The 17,761-nt window shown below is 35.3% G+C and overlaps 2 protein-coding genes across 2 annotated transcripts in view; both read right to left on the bottom strand.

The window, feature by feature from the left end:
* Positions 1–6,824: 6,824 nt before the first annotated feature.
* Positions 6,825–10,294, bottom strand: LOC142340499 (uncharacterized). Its single transcript, XM_075391073.1, has 3 exons — positions 10,108–10,294; positions 8,037–8,451; positions 6,825–7,268 (listed from the first exon to the last, which is right to left on the bottom strand). The coding sequence occupies exons 1-3, from the start codon at positions 10,191–10,193 to the stop codon at positions 6,825–6,827; spliced, it is 945 nt and encodes a 314-aa protein (XP_075247188.1). The 5' UTR covers positions 10,194–10,294.
* Positions 10,295–16,471: 6,177 nt separating this feature from the next.
* LOC142339631 (DNA replication licensing factor MCM6-like) overlaps positions 16,472–17,761 on the bottom strand; it is a 48,713-nt gene continuing 47,423 nt past the window's right edge. The window contains exon 9 of the mRNA XM_075389813.1: positions 16,472–17,510. Within this exon, the coding sequence (XP_075245928.1) occupies positions 16,830–17,510 (681 nt within the window). The 3' untranslated portion in view covers positions 16,472–16,829. The remainder of the gene's footprint in view (positions 17,511–17,761) is intronic.

The following is a 17,761-nucleotide window of genomic DNA, read 5'->3' as shown; positions in this document are numbered from 1 at the left end:
AAATGCACCTCATTTTCTTCAGTAGAGATTAGTTTTGCAAGTTTTTTCGAGAGTTGTTCACACAAATGACAATTATGGAATAATTTTTTTGATGAACTTCCCGCTATAAAGAACGGAATCGAGAAACTACTTGTTTTTCACGCTAATTGATGAATTCAATGATTGTTTCGAGCTTGTTTTATTTATGAGTGTTCGAATTTTGGTTGGTGAGATATGATGGCCGATCCATTCAATTTTTTTCCATTCTTTTTCCCAAATTGATTCGCCAATTTTCCTCATCTAATTTTTTTAGATAGTTTTCAATCAAACATCCATAAATTTTTGGCTATCAAGACATCGTCTAAGAAGCGGGAAACGTTTTTAAGGACCCTTATAGTATAATCCACGCCGTTTTGGAACCCAGCCAGTTTGTCCCTCCTCCCACAAAAATTCGTTTTGTACCCACAAATGCCCTTCTAATTGCCGCTAACTCTAACTATGTTAAAATTAAAATGAATTGTTCCTGATTACAATTTTCAGTAGGTTGTAAGTTCTTTGCAAATTGACTGTTGTAAGAGATGCTCTCTTAAGGGGCCGTTGAGTTCAAATTTCGTGAGTTCAATTGAATGAATGATTCGGTGATTGGCAACAGACGTTTATTTTTGTGGATGGGCCTATTTAAGACCTTTAAATCCAATTCTAACTTATTTTCTTTTTCCTTAATAAATAAAAAAAAAAGTGTAATAGCAATTGAGGAAACAAAATTTTGGTCATAGCAAGCTGATAGCTTTTCAAATTGACTATCCATTAACAATCTTTCGTAGTATATACGTTTCTGCATTACGAGCCACGACGCTGTTCTTGATAACTTCGACGAAATTTTAATTTTACAGTTATTTTTTTATGTCCTGTTTCGGCTCAATCAAGATAGATTTTTTTGATATTTGTTCAATGGTGGGCAGCATTTAGCAATGCAATCAGCGTCCATTTTTGTTACTAGTTTTCGGTTTTTATGAAAGCCTAGAATTTCAAACAGATTTCTTCCAGCAAGTGATTTCAAGCCGTCCCCTGATACTGTAAAATTTGCGTGATTTATTTCCCTATTATTGTTTTTATCGGTGTTCTGACAGCTCTCAGATTTCAACAAATCGGTTTAATTTCATGTGGTTTTCGTGGCCCATATTACTTTTGGTCAATTGCATTATACTTTTTTTTGGTAGAGAACCAACTCACCCCAAATCTAATACTGATGAAACTTTCCTATTGCATATATTCTGAAACACTTTTTGAGGTAGAATGTCTTTACTTGACCTGCTTGATATCGTTGCCGTTTAACTACGTTCTTGACTAGCGATAGTTAGTTTTGTATTGTATTTTTCTATGTCATTAATCGCTGATTCATTTTACAGCTGTGTTCGGTCAATTCCATTGACAATTTTATTTGCAGTAAAATTCCACTAAGTACAAAATTTTCAGTAAGTATTTTTTTGATTAATGTTCCTACGTTATACCATGTCAAATTAGATAAGTATTTCGCAAAAGTTATAATTTCCACTGGCTGTTTGTGATTGGCTGACCTTTTTTGACATCCACATTTTCTACTTTGCGCAATTGTCTTGTGATTGCTATTTCTCATTGTCTCAACTGGTTTCTAGGTTATTTGAATCCGCATAATCGTCAATTATTTTGGACTGCATTTACACTGGTTGACTTGATCAATGAAACTCATTGTTGGTTTTGCTAGTTTTAATATTCACCTTTTCCATATTCACCCTTTCCATATTCACCATTTCTATATTCACCCTATCCATATTCACCCTTTTTTTATTCACCCTATCCATATTCACCCTTTCTATATTCACCCTATCCATATTCACCCTTTCTATATTCACCCTTTCTATATTCACCCTATCCATATTCACCCTTTCTATATTCACCCTATCCATATTCACCCTTTCTATATTCACCCTTTCTATATTCACCCTATCCATATTCACCCTTTCTATATTCACCCTTTCTATATTCACCCTATCCATATTCACCCTTTCTATATTCACCCTATCCATATTCACCCTTTCTATATTCACCCTATCCATATTCACCCCTTCTATATTCACCCTATCCATATTCACCCTTTCTATTTTCACCCTATCCATATTCACCCTTTCTATATTCACCCTTTCCATATTCACTGTATCTAAACCGTGTTGCGATTCTAAAGTATCTCTAAGTCGTTTTCTTTAGGTGTCACTATACGACACATATATCTTGCTATATATCTTCTTGAAAAATTTCCAATCGTGTTTTCGCTTTTCTATGTTTTGTGGTCGTAAGAATCTTTGATGGTTTACTTCAATTGTTTTGTTAATAAGTCGTTGATTACATCATGGATTTTTTAATTTAGATTTGGCGTTCCTTCATTTACAGTGAGATAACAAAGTGAAACTCAATTCCGTCGAACTCTGACATTTCAACTCTCAATGGAAGTTTAGCTCAGCTTTTTTGTTTATCTGTCTCTTTAAGAAATTTTTGTAGTGTTGCCTCTCGGATTTATTCTACTACGAGTATCGGGTTTCAGTGCGATTCATAATGTGTTTGGTCGGTCTTTCAACAATTTATCAGAAAAAGCTTTCTTTTGAAAGGAATGCTAATTTTAGTTTTGTCTTCCCCTTCTCCCCTCTTGATGGTGGTTCTGTAGTAGGACGCTCCAAAAATGGTTCAAGAAATATTGGAATTTAGGCAAAATTATGAACGAGGGCTGCGCCATTAACGGCATTTTGATAAACAAATTACTTCAGGCATGCAGCGAAATCAAAATATTATTGTTTCGGTTGATTCGCGGTTGGAGTCAGTTGATTTGAGTTTCAATTGATATACTGGATTCGCAAAGCGGACTTAGTCAAATAGATATCGCAACTTTAACTTGATTTGTAACGTAAAAGATTGAAACTAAAACACAATCCAATCACAAACATATCACACATAAAGATTGAACAAGTATGTAAACATTTCTACTGCACTTGATCATGGGAAAATTCAAGACAATTTTGTACCGTTGTCTTGAAGGGCGAATTGTCTTTATTCTAATTCCACTTTTTTTACACCATTCTCCAGGCCAAAATGAGCTAAGAGGAGAATCAACTGAATGTTGAATTTACGAAAGTTTTAAAGTTAAGAATACACATGAACAGGTTTTGGGCCACAACTATATCACCAGGTGATATGAACATGCTTTTCAAATTACAACTTATAATGTTGAAATTGCAATAGCATTCCACATAAGATTAAAAAAAAACAAAAAGAAAATTAAATTGGCTACAGTCTTATTGCAAACTAATTGATGCGAAATATGCGATCTCGTGCGGCCCGTTTGAATTTAGTTTTAGTTAGATCATTTCTATCAGTGAGTCAAAATTCGGCCTTTGATACTCATTTTTGTAAATTGATTTATTAAGAATTTCAGAATCCCTACTAATTCGACTGAAACCTGTGCGCTGATTTTTCACCGTTTAATAATTTGTTGAGAAAAATTTTGATTACAACAGGCTGGGAATTTTGCCAAAAATCCCTCCTTCAAAAAATCTTCAAATTCCATTTTTATATTTGATTCGAGATAAATCAGAACTGTGCGCCGTTGTACTCTGCAGGTCCTTTGCAATTTTCACTCTACCGCGTGATTTTTCCTTTTTTCCAATTCGCTAATCAACTCTGCCGATTCATTGGTTTGCGGCACTGTAGAAGCTACTTGAATTGTCGGAAATCACTGTTGCCTATGCCTTTTAATAGATCTCTACAAAAAATTGAACTTAGTCCAACAGCTAAAACTGCCATACTTGAATTCGAAGGCTTCCTAAAACTTTTTAGTTAAAAATATCGTTATTTGGTGCGGATTTCTTTCAGAGCAATTTGCTTCAAGAGTACTGTTTCTTTGGCTAATGACAAGTTTATGACTGAACAGGCAATTACAAACTCTAACAGTAGAAAACTCTTAGAGCTTCCATTGATTAAATTTATGTTTGATGGCACAATTTTTCTGTCGGCTGACTTGAACCATTGATAACTAATTGTTCTTTTCCATTGGAGAATTGCGATAGAACTCATGTTAAGGTTGCAAATGACCACAAATTGGATCAAAAATATATCACCTAGATAAAAGAGATCAGACGAGGAGGAAATGATGATAGAGATAAACAAATTGCAAGTAATGTTGAAAAACACTTGTTTAATCTAAACTTTTTTGTGTTTGCTCTGATTTGGTTTTACTCTTCTGATAACTTTTGAAGCCATTTAGAAAACCCTAGTTACTGCTTTTCACACCAATAACTACATACAATCGTTTGTTTTTGTTTGGCCAATTTTGATCACAGTTTCTGCACTGATAGTTTGTCCCGCGTTACTTATGAATTTTGAATGGTTGCTTTCTCTGTGTTTTTGGTGCGCAAGATTGAGGTTCAAATTGTGCAGTGTTCATGCAGGCCGAATTGTTTGACCAGATTATTTGGTTTTTCAGTTAACCCAATTCCCCGTTTACAACTATAATTCGACCCGTTCGACCCGTTTACAACTACAACGGACCCGTTCAGATTCTACAGTATCTTGCGAAAGTTTCCATAAATGTTGCTATCTGGCATGTTTGTTATAAATATATACCTATAAATAAATCTTCATCACAGCATTCAAAGTTGCAGTTTTCGGCAAGTCTTCTTTGTGCATTACCGATTTGCTCTTTTTTCCTCGTCAAATCGTAGTTTCCGTCACTAGTAAAAGTTTAATTGAGAACATTTCAAACATCTAATCCTAAACATGCGCAGAATTGTGATCTGTATCTTTGATTGCAAATTGGCCTAAGTGGTTCATCGCAAAGTTTGCAAGTTGCAGGAGTTTTTAACAATTTAATAAGTACTAAACTTATAACGTATTTTCTTACATTTGTGGCTTTTTCATGGAGTTCTGTTGAATTGACTATGGAGCCTTCATATGTTGCTTTGGGTGAATTTTGGCAAGCTTGTCTTCTCAAAAATTATTGAGAACAATGTAATCTTTTAATAGAATTGGAGGTCTTACTTGTTTGTACCATTTCTATTCTTTAATACTCTTTAATAGGTAAGTGGGCAGTGCTGCGCACACAAAATTGTTCAATGAACAATAGTGTTAAATTTCAATCACGGTGTACTGATTTTGTCATATCGTTATTGTCACATTAAGGTAACTCAGATTTATAATGTGCAATGCAAAATTGACCTTAAATTGAGGCAGCTGCGTTGTTGATTTCTGGCTGAAAATTTATTATTGATTTTTATTGTTGATTTTTTCTGGCTGAAATATTTTTATTTTTGTCACTGATATTAACTAATTTCAGCTCAATTTATTATGGATTGCGCAATGGCATATGGATATTATTTTGAACCTATTATTTTGCTGGTAAAGATGCCCTTATCTGAATTAGGCTTTAATTCTTGAATTTTTCAGTTGAAAGTCATTTTAGAGGAGAGTAAACTGAATGTTGAACTTAGAAGTTGGCAATTGATTTAAAGTTAAGATTATAAAGCAACAGAAATAGGATCAGAGCTATATCACAAGGATAAAATAGATCAGATGAGGAAGAAGTGATGACAAGTATAAACAAATTACAAATAACGGTAAAATGGTTTAGCTGCAAAATGACAGTTTTGAGTAGTAGATTACCCACACTAAGATTGAAATACGCGAAAGAAGTAAATAAAGGTCAAAAATGATGAAACTGATAAATAAGGTAAAAAGTGTAAAAATACATGTTAAGTAGCAAAGCGAGGGTCGTGGTATCATGACTGGCAGAATTTTTTGCAGTTGTTTCTACTTGGGATTGTTTCTGTCGGTGCGTCTAAGTACGTTATAAAACCCAGTTACAGATCATATGTCATTATATAGTAAATACTTGGTAAAAAATGGCACATACGTTGGGGGGGGGGGTGGTGCAAATAATATGCAATCACTAATCTGGGGGCAAAAATGGAAATTATCGGTTAATTGTTTTATGCTGTATTTGTTTGTGATTGCGCAGCTTAATGCAATTATATTTATTGATGAATGTTGCTCTACAGTGCTGATTATTGGAACTAAGTTTTTGATCAAACCAGGATGAACTTTGTTTTCGGCCTCTGATCCACGAAACACTTCTTCTTATTTAATTTTCACTTTTTCAGCTAGATTAATTGGAATGTTTCGTCCTGTGTCTTGCTTGACAATAATCCGGAAATCACTAAAAATGAATCACCAGTCCAAAATTGGTTCTTAATGGGCAACTTATCAACAACAGTGGTATTAGTCCATTTAATTATGTTTATTCTTAGTGACTACAAATGTTAGTTCATCGAATCAAAGCAGCAAGACCTTCCAGCACAAGACAGCATGCCACTATACACCAGTCCATTGTTTGTAAGTTCAATTTTTTATGTGTCACCCCACCCCCCCCCCCCCCCCCCCGGAATATAAACTGCTCCAAACTCGTTGCTGTCAATAATTTGCGCAGCAGATAATTTCAAAAGATCCGTTTAATCACCAACTCTAAATGAATATTTGGCTAAATTTATGGCTGACCTTGGGGGCGGTGAAATTATTTAGCAAATGATGTCGCAATATTTCCAATTATTTGGGCATTGGATTCTGGTAAACGTGTTTAAAACTGGCAATATCCCAGAAAAAAAATCAGCAGAGATAAATTTTTGTTAATCAAACTGAGAATTATTATTGAGGTGTGTTAATGATTAAATTACAAAACTTTTTATATCAGCGACCATTTTTCAGTTTGCAAACACTGCATAATTTCAAAGTAAATATTGTAAAGTGTTGAAAGGTCTGTTGCCCATCTAGATTAAAATACATGGAAACCGAAATTTTAGTGTACATCCGGCATCATGGAACCATTGACAGGATCCAGCGGGAGCGTATGGAGGGGACGCCATGCAAGCACATATGCAAAATTCCTCCGGCAACCTCGAAGGTTCGTCAAAACCAGTACCCTGCCACGCCCACTTTAAATAACTTGTGACGTCGATTCCATTCAAGCTCTTATACACGTCGGGTGAATCTCTATCCGTAATTCCGAGCCAGAAATTCTGTCCGTTTTGTTTATGGTACAAGAAATCAAATTGCTGTGCCGTGCCGTTAATATCGCCAAATAGCTGCCCATCGATTGATTCGCAGTAATCTTGCGCATCAGGAAAAGTCATTTCCGTGGATACCCACACAAACCACTCCTCGATTTGTACAGCCTGGCATTCATTTCTCCCACCGTGAAGATTTTCCAGTACCTGGTGGGAAATACGTGAGAAATAACACATAATTCGAAAACAGATTTTGGGTCTTTCACATTATAGCCCCCCCCCCCCCCATAGCCCCCCTCCACGAAATAATAGTCCCTCATTATGGTATGTTTACCATGAATGGGGGGCTATAGGTTATCTGACCACTAAGCTGAGGGGGGGTTGGGGTATAATGAGAAAGACCCCAGATTTTGCCATTAAACAGATTTTGCCAGTCTTTCCCATTATATCCCCAAACGAAATTATAGCCCCTCATTATGGTTTATTTGCGGGAATTGGGGTGGGAGGCTATGCGTTTTATGACTATTAGAAGTGAGTGACTCCAAAAATTGGTCACTGTTTCACCGCAAAACAAGTTCATTCAGCCTCAAGACTTTCATTTTTCAATCATTTCATTTCAGATACCAAACTCTCATAAGAGCCGAGATATGAGCGGAAATTTAAGTGCTAATCAGCAAATAGTACTAAACAGACTAGTCAAAACAGACCAGATACCAGGATCTTTTCCGTTTCAGTTAGTGTTCTGCCCTCTGCAACTTATAGGACGTACATAATGATTTACTATATAATGACACGTGATCTGTAGAACTGAGGTGAAGGGGGGAGGAGCACAGCGCACTGGGAGGGGCGAGGAGATCGGGGCACAAACGGAAAACCCGCCCAGATTCTAATAATTATCTTATCTTTCATTTCTGTCTAATTGGCATTTTGAGTGCGAGAGTGCAAATATACTAGTTAAAAAGAGCAAAATCTCACGTAATCGTATTCTGTGAATCTCTTCCATTCTGTAGGCGTGTCAATGACTGTATAGCTCGGGGGTCCAGTTTGACAGTCGACTCTCTTATGATTAATCTGACAAATGTTTGGAACCAAAAAATCGTTTTTAATATCCACAAAGCTCCCAAGTTGAACACATTCTGGTGATGTCTCTTTGCGCATACCAACATAGACACAATTGGAGTCTTTCAACCAGATATTGTCGTCCGAGATGTCGACTTCATGAACTCCTCGAAACTTCAGTTGACAAATACTGTTACAGAAACTGTATGACTTGCAAGAAGGTGTAATCAAGCATTTAGCACTACAACTCTTTCGAGTACGCAATACAAATGTTGCAAGCTCTGAGCCAATAAGGTTGCAGCCCATCTGTACGTCATCGAAAAGTATGAACCTTAAATACATAAAGAAAAAGAAGTTTTCAAAACAAGTCCTAAACTTCTACAGAGCAATTAAAGAGGATATTGCTTTTAGTAATTAATTCAAATTAAGCGCACAAAAACGGGAACTTTAAGCTCAATAGTTTATACGAATAGATCAGCCTTTTTCAGCTCATCAGCAGTTTTTTTTAGGAGAGACATGCGCATTTTCTTGACGCTTATTCTAAATAAACAATTGTTGCGTGTATAAATTGAATCATCTTTAACCGAGATTTGAACAATAGTGAAATTTTAAATCAAATTTATCTGTTTTATTGGAGCTGTTTTTCAATTTTGGAAGCAACTTTTTTCATATAAATCTTACTCGAGGAGGAATTTACCACGGAATAGAATCCTACTCTCAAATGTATACGAGCATTAAAGGGTGTAGTTTGGCAACATAGTAGTTTGATATATGCGCACGTTTGTTTTCCAATGGTTTTTAGTTTTTCGTTGTTTGCCTGACAGATTACGCGGTACGTGTACACGTCTTTTGGGTTCGGTCTCATAGAACAAAAACAGATTGGTAAGAAAACTTGGTCATTGGCACTGTGCCTCTGGTAACTGCCTTGAATAATTGCTGCGCTTACATTTCAATCCGATCTTTCAGAGGCGGCATTTCGCCCATATTGTGTTAGTCGTTAAAATCTAATATTTTTCAAGGTGTGGTATTGTTCGTAGAACAGTCATTTATTTTGTTTGTCAATTGTGTCAGAGCAAAGAGGCCTACGTCTGCAAATTGACCGGCGCGTTTTGCGTTTCCTAATTTATGTGATGGCTTCAATTGGAGAAGTCGTTTTGATTAATCGATTCAAAATTACTCTGCAAAATTTTCCAGAGTGGCAAATTTTTGTTCTCATTTTCAGTTTCTTAAAGTTAGAAGATCTCTCATTGCTCAAAGTTAAAATTTTCCGTATATTAACTCTGAGATTCATGTCAAAATAATTTATTGAGAGACTACGGGTACAACCTAAGACGAGCAAGCTGGGCTATCCTGCAACATTTTTGCAAGATACCTACAAATGACGCTTATCATGCAAAATCTTGCAAGAATCCTGCTATGTTTCAATGTTCAAGATCCGAACACTTACCTTATAAGAAACTTGCAAAACATCCAAATCTTTTGTTAGCCTTAGCAGTTTTATGTTCTTTGATTTTTTTCCCGGGTGGTTAGATAATAGGTCCGTTCCGGTTATCTGGTCATCACAGAAGCTAAAGAGTCTCTTACATCAGCTCAGGCATGTTTCCGCTAGTTCTTAAAAGACCGTCATCTTGCAGGAGTCTTGCATTTTGAATGGTTATCTCAAAAAACCTTGCACGAATCTCGCAAGATCATGCATATTGTTGCAAGATCTTGTAAGATAACTATCCTCAATCAACTGGGGAAGAAATGGACAATTGATTATAACAGAATCTCAATAAAAGGTAGAGTTTGTGTAAAGAGTTTGGTATTAGTACTTGGAAACGATTCAGAGCGTTTTGGGTGAAATCGGAGTGAAAATAGGTATAGAACAGACATTATGTATCGAATTTGCATAGCTTCATCAGGTTTCATTCAAATGCGCTGAAGAACATTGATTAAGAGAACAACATTGAATTTACATCGCTTTTTTATTTATAATTATTATTACCGTCTGGATAGTTGGTTAATTGCTGCTGGTGGAAGTATTGCCATGATGATCAGCACAGCCAAATTAATAGTCTCCAGAGGTAACATAACGCTATTTCAAATCAAGTTAATTAGTGATACAATTCAACAAAAGAGTCAGTAAAATTTGGGAAATTTGTGCGTCGCGATGAAAAACGTGCGATCGTATACAAAGAAGATTAGATTTAGAATTCTTTATTTTTCAAGGTTCAAAGTTAGGAAACGCGGAACTATTCATTATTGCACTCATAGCATCTGAATTGTAATGTCACGCTTGTTTTCAAATAAATAATGGTAAAAAATTATGGTAATAAATGGTTCTTTAAACAATTTTTCAATCAATTCTTCGTCAATTGTTTTTCGAACGTAATCTTTTCTGTTTTTTATTCCCGGCGTTGAAATTTTCTTAAAAAGTGAATTCCAATGAACATCTGTTACAAAAAACTCTCCTAATAATGACAATAAAATCAAAACACATCAGGTTTGCTTCTATTGATATCAATTTTTTTTAGAAAAACCTTTTCTCAAGATGCTGTTCCCTACATAGACAGAATCTCATGGAATATTTATAGGTGGACCGAGAGTGCACAGTCAAGGACAATAAACCTGAAACAATTAATATTAAGAGAAAATGAACAATGCAAAACCGGCTCCACTATTTTTTTACAGGTTTATATAGGGAGTATATCAACGTTTGAGTGTGTTATGTTACTGTTTTACATGTACTTATGTAGAAAAACAGAAACTTTGAAAAGAAAGCGGGAAAACGTGAAAAACTTTTCCGACCTCCTCATCAGTACTCGTGAACACTTGGCTTCAAGCCATGAATAATTGATGTCTTATTGAAGTCAATGTTGAATGATGACTTCATTCGACTGAAAAAAAATTTGAAGTCAAAAAATCAATTTTTGCATTTTGTAAACAAAAACACTTTAATACAATTTTCAAGACAATTTTGACACGAATATGAGTCTTGATGAAACCTCATTACTTGTTGAGAAAACGGAAAGTTATCCTAAAACTATTGTTTGATTTTGGACTGAAATCCAGTCTGGTTTTAGCAAAACTTGACTTTTAATGCCTTCCTATAATCGAGATTGATCGTCCCACCTGTGATTCTATCTTAACTGATCAATATATCAAGAAAAAAAACTTAATTTGTAGTTCCGTTGTTGTTTTCTTGCGTTTTATTGCTTAATAAACTTAGCTAATACCTTTTGCATAGTTGATGCAGTGAAAACTATCAAAATTGACAAAGTAATCAATGCCACAGATAACTTTTCACTTTTTCAATCAGCCATTTTTGAATATTAAATACAATATTCAAATAATAGAGGAATTCAATAGAAAAATTAACGTAGGTAATAAAAGAGGATGCTGCTGCTTTAAGTGGCTGCAAAAATTTTGTTGCTATGTAAATTTACTGTCCGTGTTCAACGCCAAACAACTTCATGAATTAAAAAAGGTTTATTGTAACAATGGCTTCAAAAGCCCACAAATCGAAGTTGCGAGAATGAGTTTTAACCACTCTGATGCTGTCGCAATCAAAAAATTATAAACTCCGCAACGAAACCACAGTTCTGTAAGATAACCTTGTAGTATATTTTTTAGTCAACTCTCGTTTCAATTACAACACTGCATAACCAGAGCTACTGTGTAATTGATTAAAAAAACCTTTTGGCGCAACTATGTCAATCAATAATAAATTCGTAGTGTTGCATTCGAGTAACATAAATTTTCACAAATTTTTTGCTATTATGAAATGAAGGACACAACTTAGGCCAACTTTTTCATGGTCACACTTTATTTAGCAAAACTGGCGAAAATTAAAAGGCGTAAATGTTACTCGAATGCCAAACAGGTGTTTTGTGGTTTCTTAAAATTTTATTACTTGTTCACTAATAATTTTTTCAATCAGTTATACACCTGAAATGAGCACTAGAGTTGACTAAAAATGTCATCAAAAAGATGAGGCTGTAAAAAATTAAAAATTAGCTCTAATTAAATCCTGATTTGATTTTAAGTTTCATTTAAGATCTTTTGCCAACCGAATGGTCTTCAAAGACAGTATATAGTCTATATCAATAAAAATACGGAATAATGAGAACAAAAGCTCCAAAATCACTTGAAGGTTTTAATATTTTATGCGCATAGATGGCTGCCTGAGGAGATTTGAAATTGCTCATCATGGTTAATTAACCAGATAGAGAAGGAACTAAATATAGCTACCTCTTTCAATTCGGGAATAACAATAAAAAACATTGATTCAATTTTTAAAGCATTCAATTTCATGAAAAATGGCTATCCTGAAATTGCTTTTTTTCATCATTTGTGATTATTTGGACCTAGTTAAAAACAAGCAAAGTGTTAAAAGTTCAGTGACGTACATAGTAAGAAAGAACAGTCCTATATATGAAAGTTGTTTGGAATTTACGTTCATTCAAGCTGCCTGAATAAACTCTTGAATCCTGGTCAAGTTCAGAAACTTAATTCAATTACCTTTTTTGAATGCCCAGCTGTTTGATCAAGCTGTCATGATTTAACGATTCAGCATGTATACATGTGAAATTTCTAACGATTTTCGCGTAAAAGACGAAGAAATGCCGCGAAACAAAACATGACTATTTTAGTCTGATCACATTCAAAAATTTTGTTTTGATTGCTTGTGTGAGTTTTAAAGACCCCAGGTAGGAAGTTGACCCAAAACGCGATGAATTTGATTTAAGAGAAGTGGATTGCTTACGAGGCCGCAAACAATTGAGGGCGACTTTTTTTGCGTCATTCTACATGCAATACAGAAATAGAATTAAAACAAAGAGCAGACTACTGCAACCTTTAATCATAATTCTTCCAAAGTATAACGTTATCAGAATAGATAAGTAGGCTTTTGAAATTTAAAAAGCGCTCTAAAAAATGCATCAGGCAAGATTTTTAGTTTAAAAGGGTATTTTATAGGCAGCGCCCAGGTAGGTACAACAAAAATGCTTATTTGGTTGCCGAAAATGCAACAGAAAAAGAGAGAAAATTAGAGAAATTGTTTAAATAATGGGACTTTGACATTCGCAACGCTTATCCGCGGTGAAATAATTTCATATTTTATTTTTCAACCCCTTGAAGTTTAAATATGCTTTAATAAATGAAAAGCTTTTTTTGATACCCACAAAAGGGGAATCAAAATTCTCTACAAAAACGAACGCACGCAAATTTTCTCGCTACGCTTTTAATTTGGTTTGAGAAAACAGATCGGAAAAACAGATATTAGTGATACAGGTTTTATTTTCTTTACCTCGGTATATAAAATTCTGTATAGTGAAGTGACCAAATCAGACATTTTACGACAACAGAATATTGCTCTGTTAAAATTTTTGTAAATTAGCCCCATTTAATAAAAAAACACTATTTTATAACTTTCTCTACTTTTACATAGTAGCGTGTTATGTAAGAACATAACCAACTAGCGTCGGGCGAATTGCTCTTATACGACAGGCGAGCGGTTCGCTTCAGTAGCAGCGAGCCGCGGCTTAGGGATGCTAGCATTAGGGGTGCTAGCAGAGTGGAGGATTAAGCGATGAGGGGGGTCAAACGATATGGGGGTTAGGATTCTAGGAGAGCTGGATGAGAAGGGCGTCCGAATCGCGAGGTTGGAGCAGGTTGGACGGAGGTGTCGGAAGGGGGTGGCTTGGCGTGACCGAAGGGATCAATCTTTTAAGACTAAGAACCGCCCCTCACACCCTGAAATTATTTCCTCAGAACAGTTTCGATGCATTGCGTACATAGAGACCAGTAAAGCGTGAGGCTCCACTTAATTCACTCCGAGCGCTCCTTGTTTATCCCGTTTTTGAGGACGAAAAATCAAATAGGTCATGTGAAAAATCAGTCAAGCGAAAAATTGCATAAAAACTACAAGAATAATTTAATTACAAACTTTGTTCGAGAGCAAGTAAACACAATTTGTAAGTCAGTGGATAAAAAACATGGGGTCAAAAATCTTTTTTATACAAATCTTTCTCAAACGAGAAAAAATTTTAGTACACTGCCGTTTGATTTTGGGACGTTGGTAAAAAAAAGAACTGAGGAAAATTTCAGTTGGAAAACTGCTGGAATCTGAGAGCTATTTTTTTCTGTTTTATATCCTCCGCCCTATGACATCAGAAAAGCTTCGTTCCTGTGAACGACACAAACTTTTCGGTGTACGCGTGTACTAATTTATAGTCCTTGATTTAGACACCTTGCTTCTAGTGATCCACTACCCTAGATGACTGTTTTCCTCAAGTTACGCTACAGATAAGAGTACTTGCACAGAAGACAATTCGTGAAAAAATTGCGTTGGAAATTAGTAATGTAACATTTTGTCAAAAATTGGTTTTTCGCCTCACAAAAGAAATGAGTGCTACATTGCCTTTCATTAAATATCAAACAATATCAAATAGTCAAGCTTGAATATATAGCTTGCTTCATGAAATCAGACAAAAAATTGGGTGCTAGAGCATAACCACTAAAATTACCCCAAAACTGCTGGCAATTTTGTGAGCCAAAAATTGTTTCAATCCACTTTAGTGGGAGGGAACTATATACACAACTTGTTTTTTTTCCAGTCAATTTCTGCCGGTCGATATATTCATTGTAAGGGGTTTCGAGTGATATCATTAGAAAGCTGTTCGAGTGCAGAATCTCAAACTGAAACTTTTTTATTATTGGCTTTTTCAAGGGCTTACGGATGTTTCAAATTTTGTGAGCGCTAGCCTAACTTCCGTTGTTTTGTTCAAGTTTTTATTAACTTTCATTAAATTTGGGTCCAGTTCCGCGAAGAATATTACAAAATTTATTTACGATAGTCTCATTGGTTTTACATTTAAAGATAAAAGAGATGGCAAAATGTTTGAACCAACTGTTTTTGCTATGTTTCCTGCTAATTTTTTTTAAAAATTCGTCATTTTTTTCGTGGCAATTGGCATCAAAAATGTTTTACGACCAAATTGTCTAGTTTGACCAAAAATGCATGCAGACATGAAAATAGCTCAAATATTCTTTGTTTGTTCAGATAATAGCTTATTCTGAAACCAGTTTCTCAGAATGTTTTCTGAGAACATGTTTGAGCTTTTCACTGGTATAAACCGGTATTTATAACAAGTGCATAATTAATTTTTGATATATTTTTGTTTGCCAAAACAGTTTTCTGCATGTTTTAGAACAATTGCGTTTTTCAACAGCCCGGAAGCGACTGCGACGCCAGTTTCTCTCCCAATCTTGATTTTTGCAACAAAAAAGGATGCTGATTGTATTTTGGTTCTGTCCGTTCTAAAAATATTTTTTGCAATTTTTCATACCAATTACAATCTAGTCTAAATTCAATTAAAAAAACAAGTAACAAAAAGGTTTTATTTGTGCCGAATTAAGGTTAAATAAAAAATATTGTTTGAATTTGAGTAAAGATCAGTTTTTTTTGGCTCCGATAAAAATGTTTTCCTAAAATTCAATGATTTCTTAAGTTGCCAGCATTTAAAGTCTTTCATGTAGTTTAATGAATAATCGAAATAATCAAAAGGTTAATTGGGCGTTGAGGTAGCTAATTATGAAACTATCTAAAGCTAAGTTGACACAATGGTGTTTTAATAATATAAATCGATCAGAATCCAGAACTCTTTCTTTATAGACTTTTTAGCTATTGCAGTAATTTTTAGAACATAATTGGCTTCAATGGAAAAGCAGCAAGAGCGCGCCCAGTACTCATCCAGTTGCTGAATTTTATAAATCTAAAACTATTCGGATCGTAGTGCCGCGCTTTATATTTTATTTTGAAATACTTTTGCATTGTTTTTGTTTAGGTTACAGACCTGAATGATTTCAAATCAAACCTCAAGTAATCACATATCGAATTTACGTGCAATTGAAGACCAAAAAGCTAAATAGCTTCCTTGAAGCTCATATGTTTTTTGGCTACATAACAGTTTAGGTAAAATTGTTAAATATTGAGTTTTACCTGTATTCGTTGTCAATTTTGTCTTTTGATGTTGTTGTTTTGTTTTTATTTTATTTTGTCTTTGTTTTTATTTGATTTTGTTTGTCTTGTCACTTACTTTTCTTAATAGCAAGTATCATTGGCGCTCTAATGTGTTTTTCTTTTATTGGTATTGTAGTTTGAGCTTGAAGCGATTTTTTAATTGGATACAACAATTATTTTCAAATAGTAAGTTATTTTTGAAAGTTTTCTGTCTCTTCCTCATTTGGTGGACAATTAATTCGAAAACGTGGTTGGGCGCGGTTGCAACATAATGTGCGAAAGCACATTTCTGAGCCTCCTTGTCCATCTTAAATATTTCAGAATACTAAACGCTGTTCGAGAAAACGACGGTTAAATGTTAAATTAAACACATTAGTTTGCGACATATTAGTTTTTCTCAGACTACGTTTGGTTACTTAAAAAGGCACTTGCATATATATTGCACATGATTCAAGCAAAACTAAAACAAAAAGCATCAAGTTCACATATCTTCATTATGATTAAAATTCAAATTATGTCATTGTCAACTTTAACAAATCGACGCGAAATAGTTGTTCGCATAAATACAAAAAAAGCTCAGTTCTTAATTTTATTTTTAAAAAGACGATCAACAACAAGTAGCAAATGACAAGTTCTTTTTGAGAGACCAAGTTCACTTTCAAGGCACATAAATTAGAATTTTGGGAATGGCAGACGCTGACTCTTCACTCTTCGACAATAAAATTGGGATGCACAACCAAAAACGGGTCATCGCCGGTTCCGCTCGCAGCCTCCCCACTACCTTCTGTGGGAACAATTGCTATCACTGCATGTTCATGCTCAATCAACCTCGAAATAATCTTTTCAATTTTTGTCTTCCACAGCTCCAGTTCTGCCACACTGTCAATTTCGTCCGAAATGCTTTCCAAATACCAGTTGACCAATTCGCTTTTCTTACTACCACCAATGTCACTGAAGTCTTCCGGGGCACTTTCAGCTGTCTGGTCCGGTGCAATTGCAGTTTCTGCGACATCGCCAGTTGCCGCCGAACCCTCATCACCGGCAGTTGGGGTTTCGGTTTCCATGGCTTCCTCCACATCGCCTTCAGCCCGTTCGGCTATTCGCTCAGCTGCAGTAGCTTCGGCCTCCTCTTCAAGCTTTCTTAGTCTGTGAATCAGAACATTCATAATACGCTTGTACTCTTCGTATTTGATCTTCACCGATTGTTGGTCGATAGTAGTCGAGATCATAGTTTGCATTGGCTGCTCGGTTTCCGTCGATGCGACAGAAGGGTCACTTTCTGTCTGTGCTTGCGTGGCCGAAGCTGTGTTAGCTGCAGCAGTCGTCTCGAAGGTGGACGCCTCCATGTCAAGTTCCACTTCGCCTTGTTCCACACGAATAATACTCTGAACATGGAAGCCAATTCAACTTTAACAATCATTAGCACCAGCAATTCTAAGCCCTTTATTAAATCAAAATTTTTACTTAAAGGATTTTGGCCAATTATTAAACACCTGTGATGCTCAATCGCAAAAATAATATGGCATGTTAATCGAGACTTCTGTAACATATCGGACACCACATTTTTGTTTTAGTTTTTGGCATATTTGACTGAAATTTTGAACAAGGAACATAAAACTGCTGGCCAAACTTAACC

The sequence above is a fragment of the Convolutriloba macropyga genome, chromosome 5, assembly GCF_964194025.1.
Source record: "Convolutriloba macropyga chromosome 5, txConMacr16.3, whole genome shotgun sequence".
NCBI classification, from domain to species: domain Eukaryota; kingdom Metazoa; phylum Xenacoelomorpha; order Acoela; family Convolutidae; genus Convolutriloba; species Convolutriloba macropyga.
This window is presented reverse-complemented; position numbering and strand designations above follow the sequence as displayed.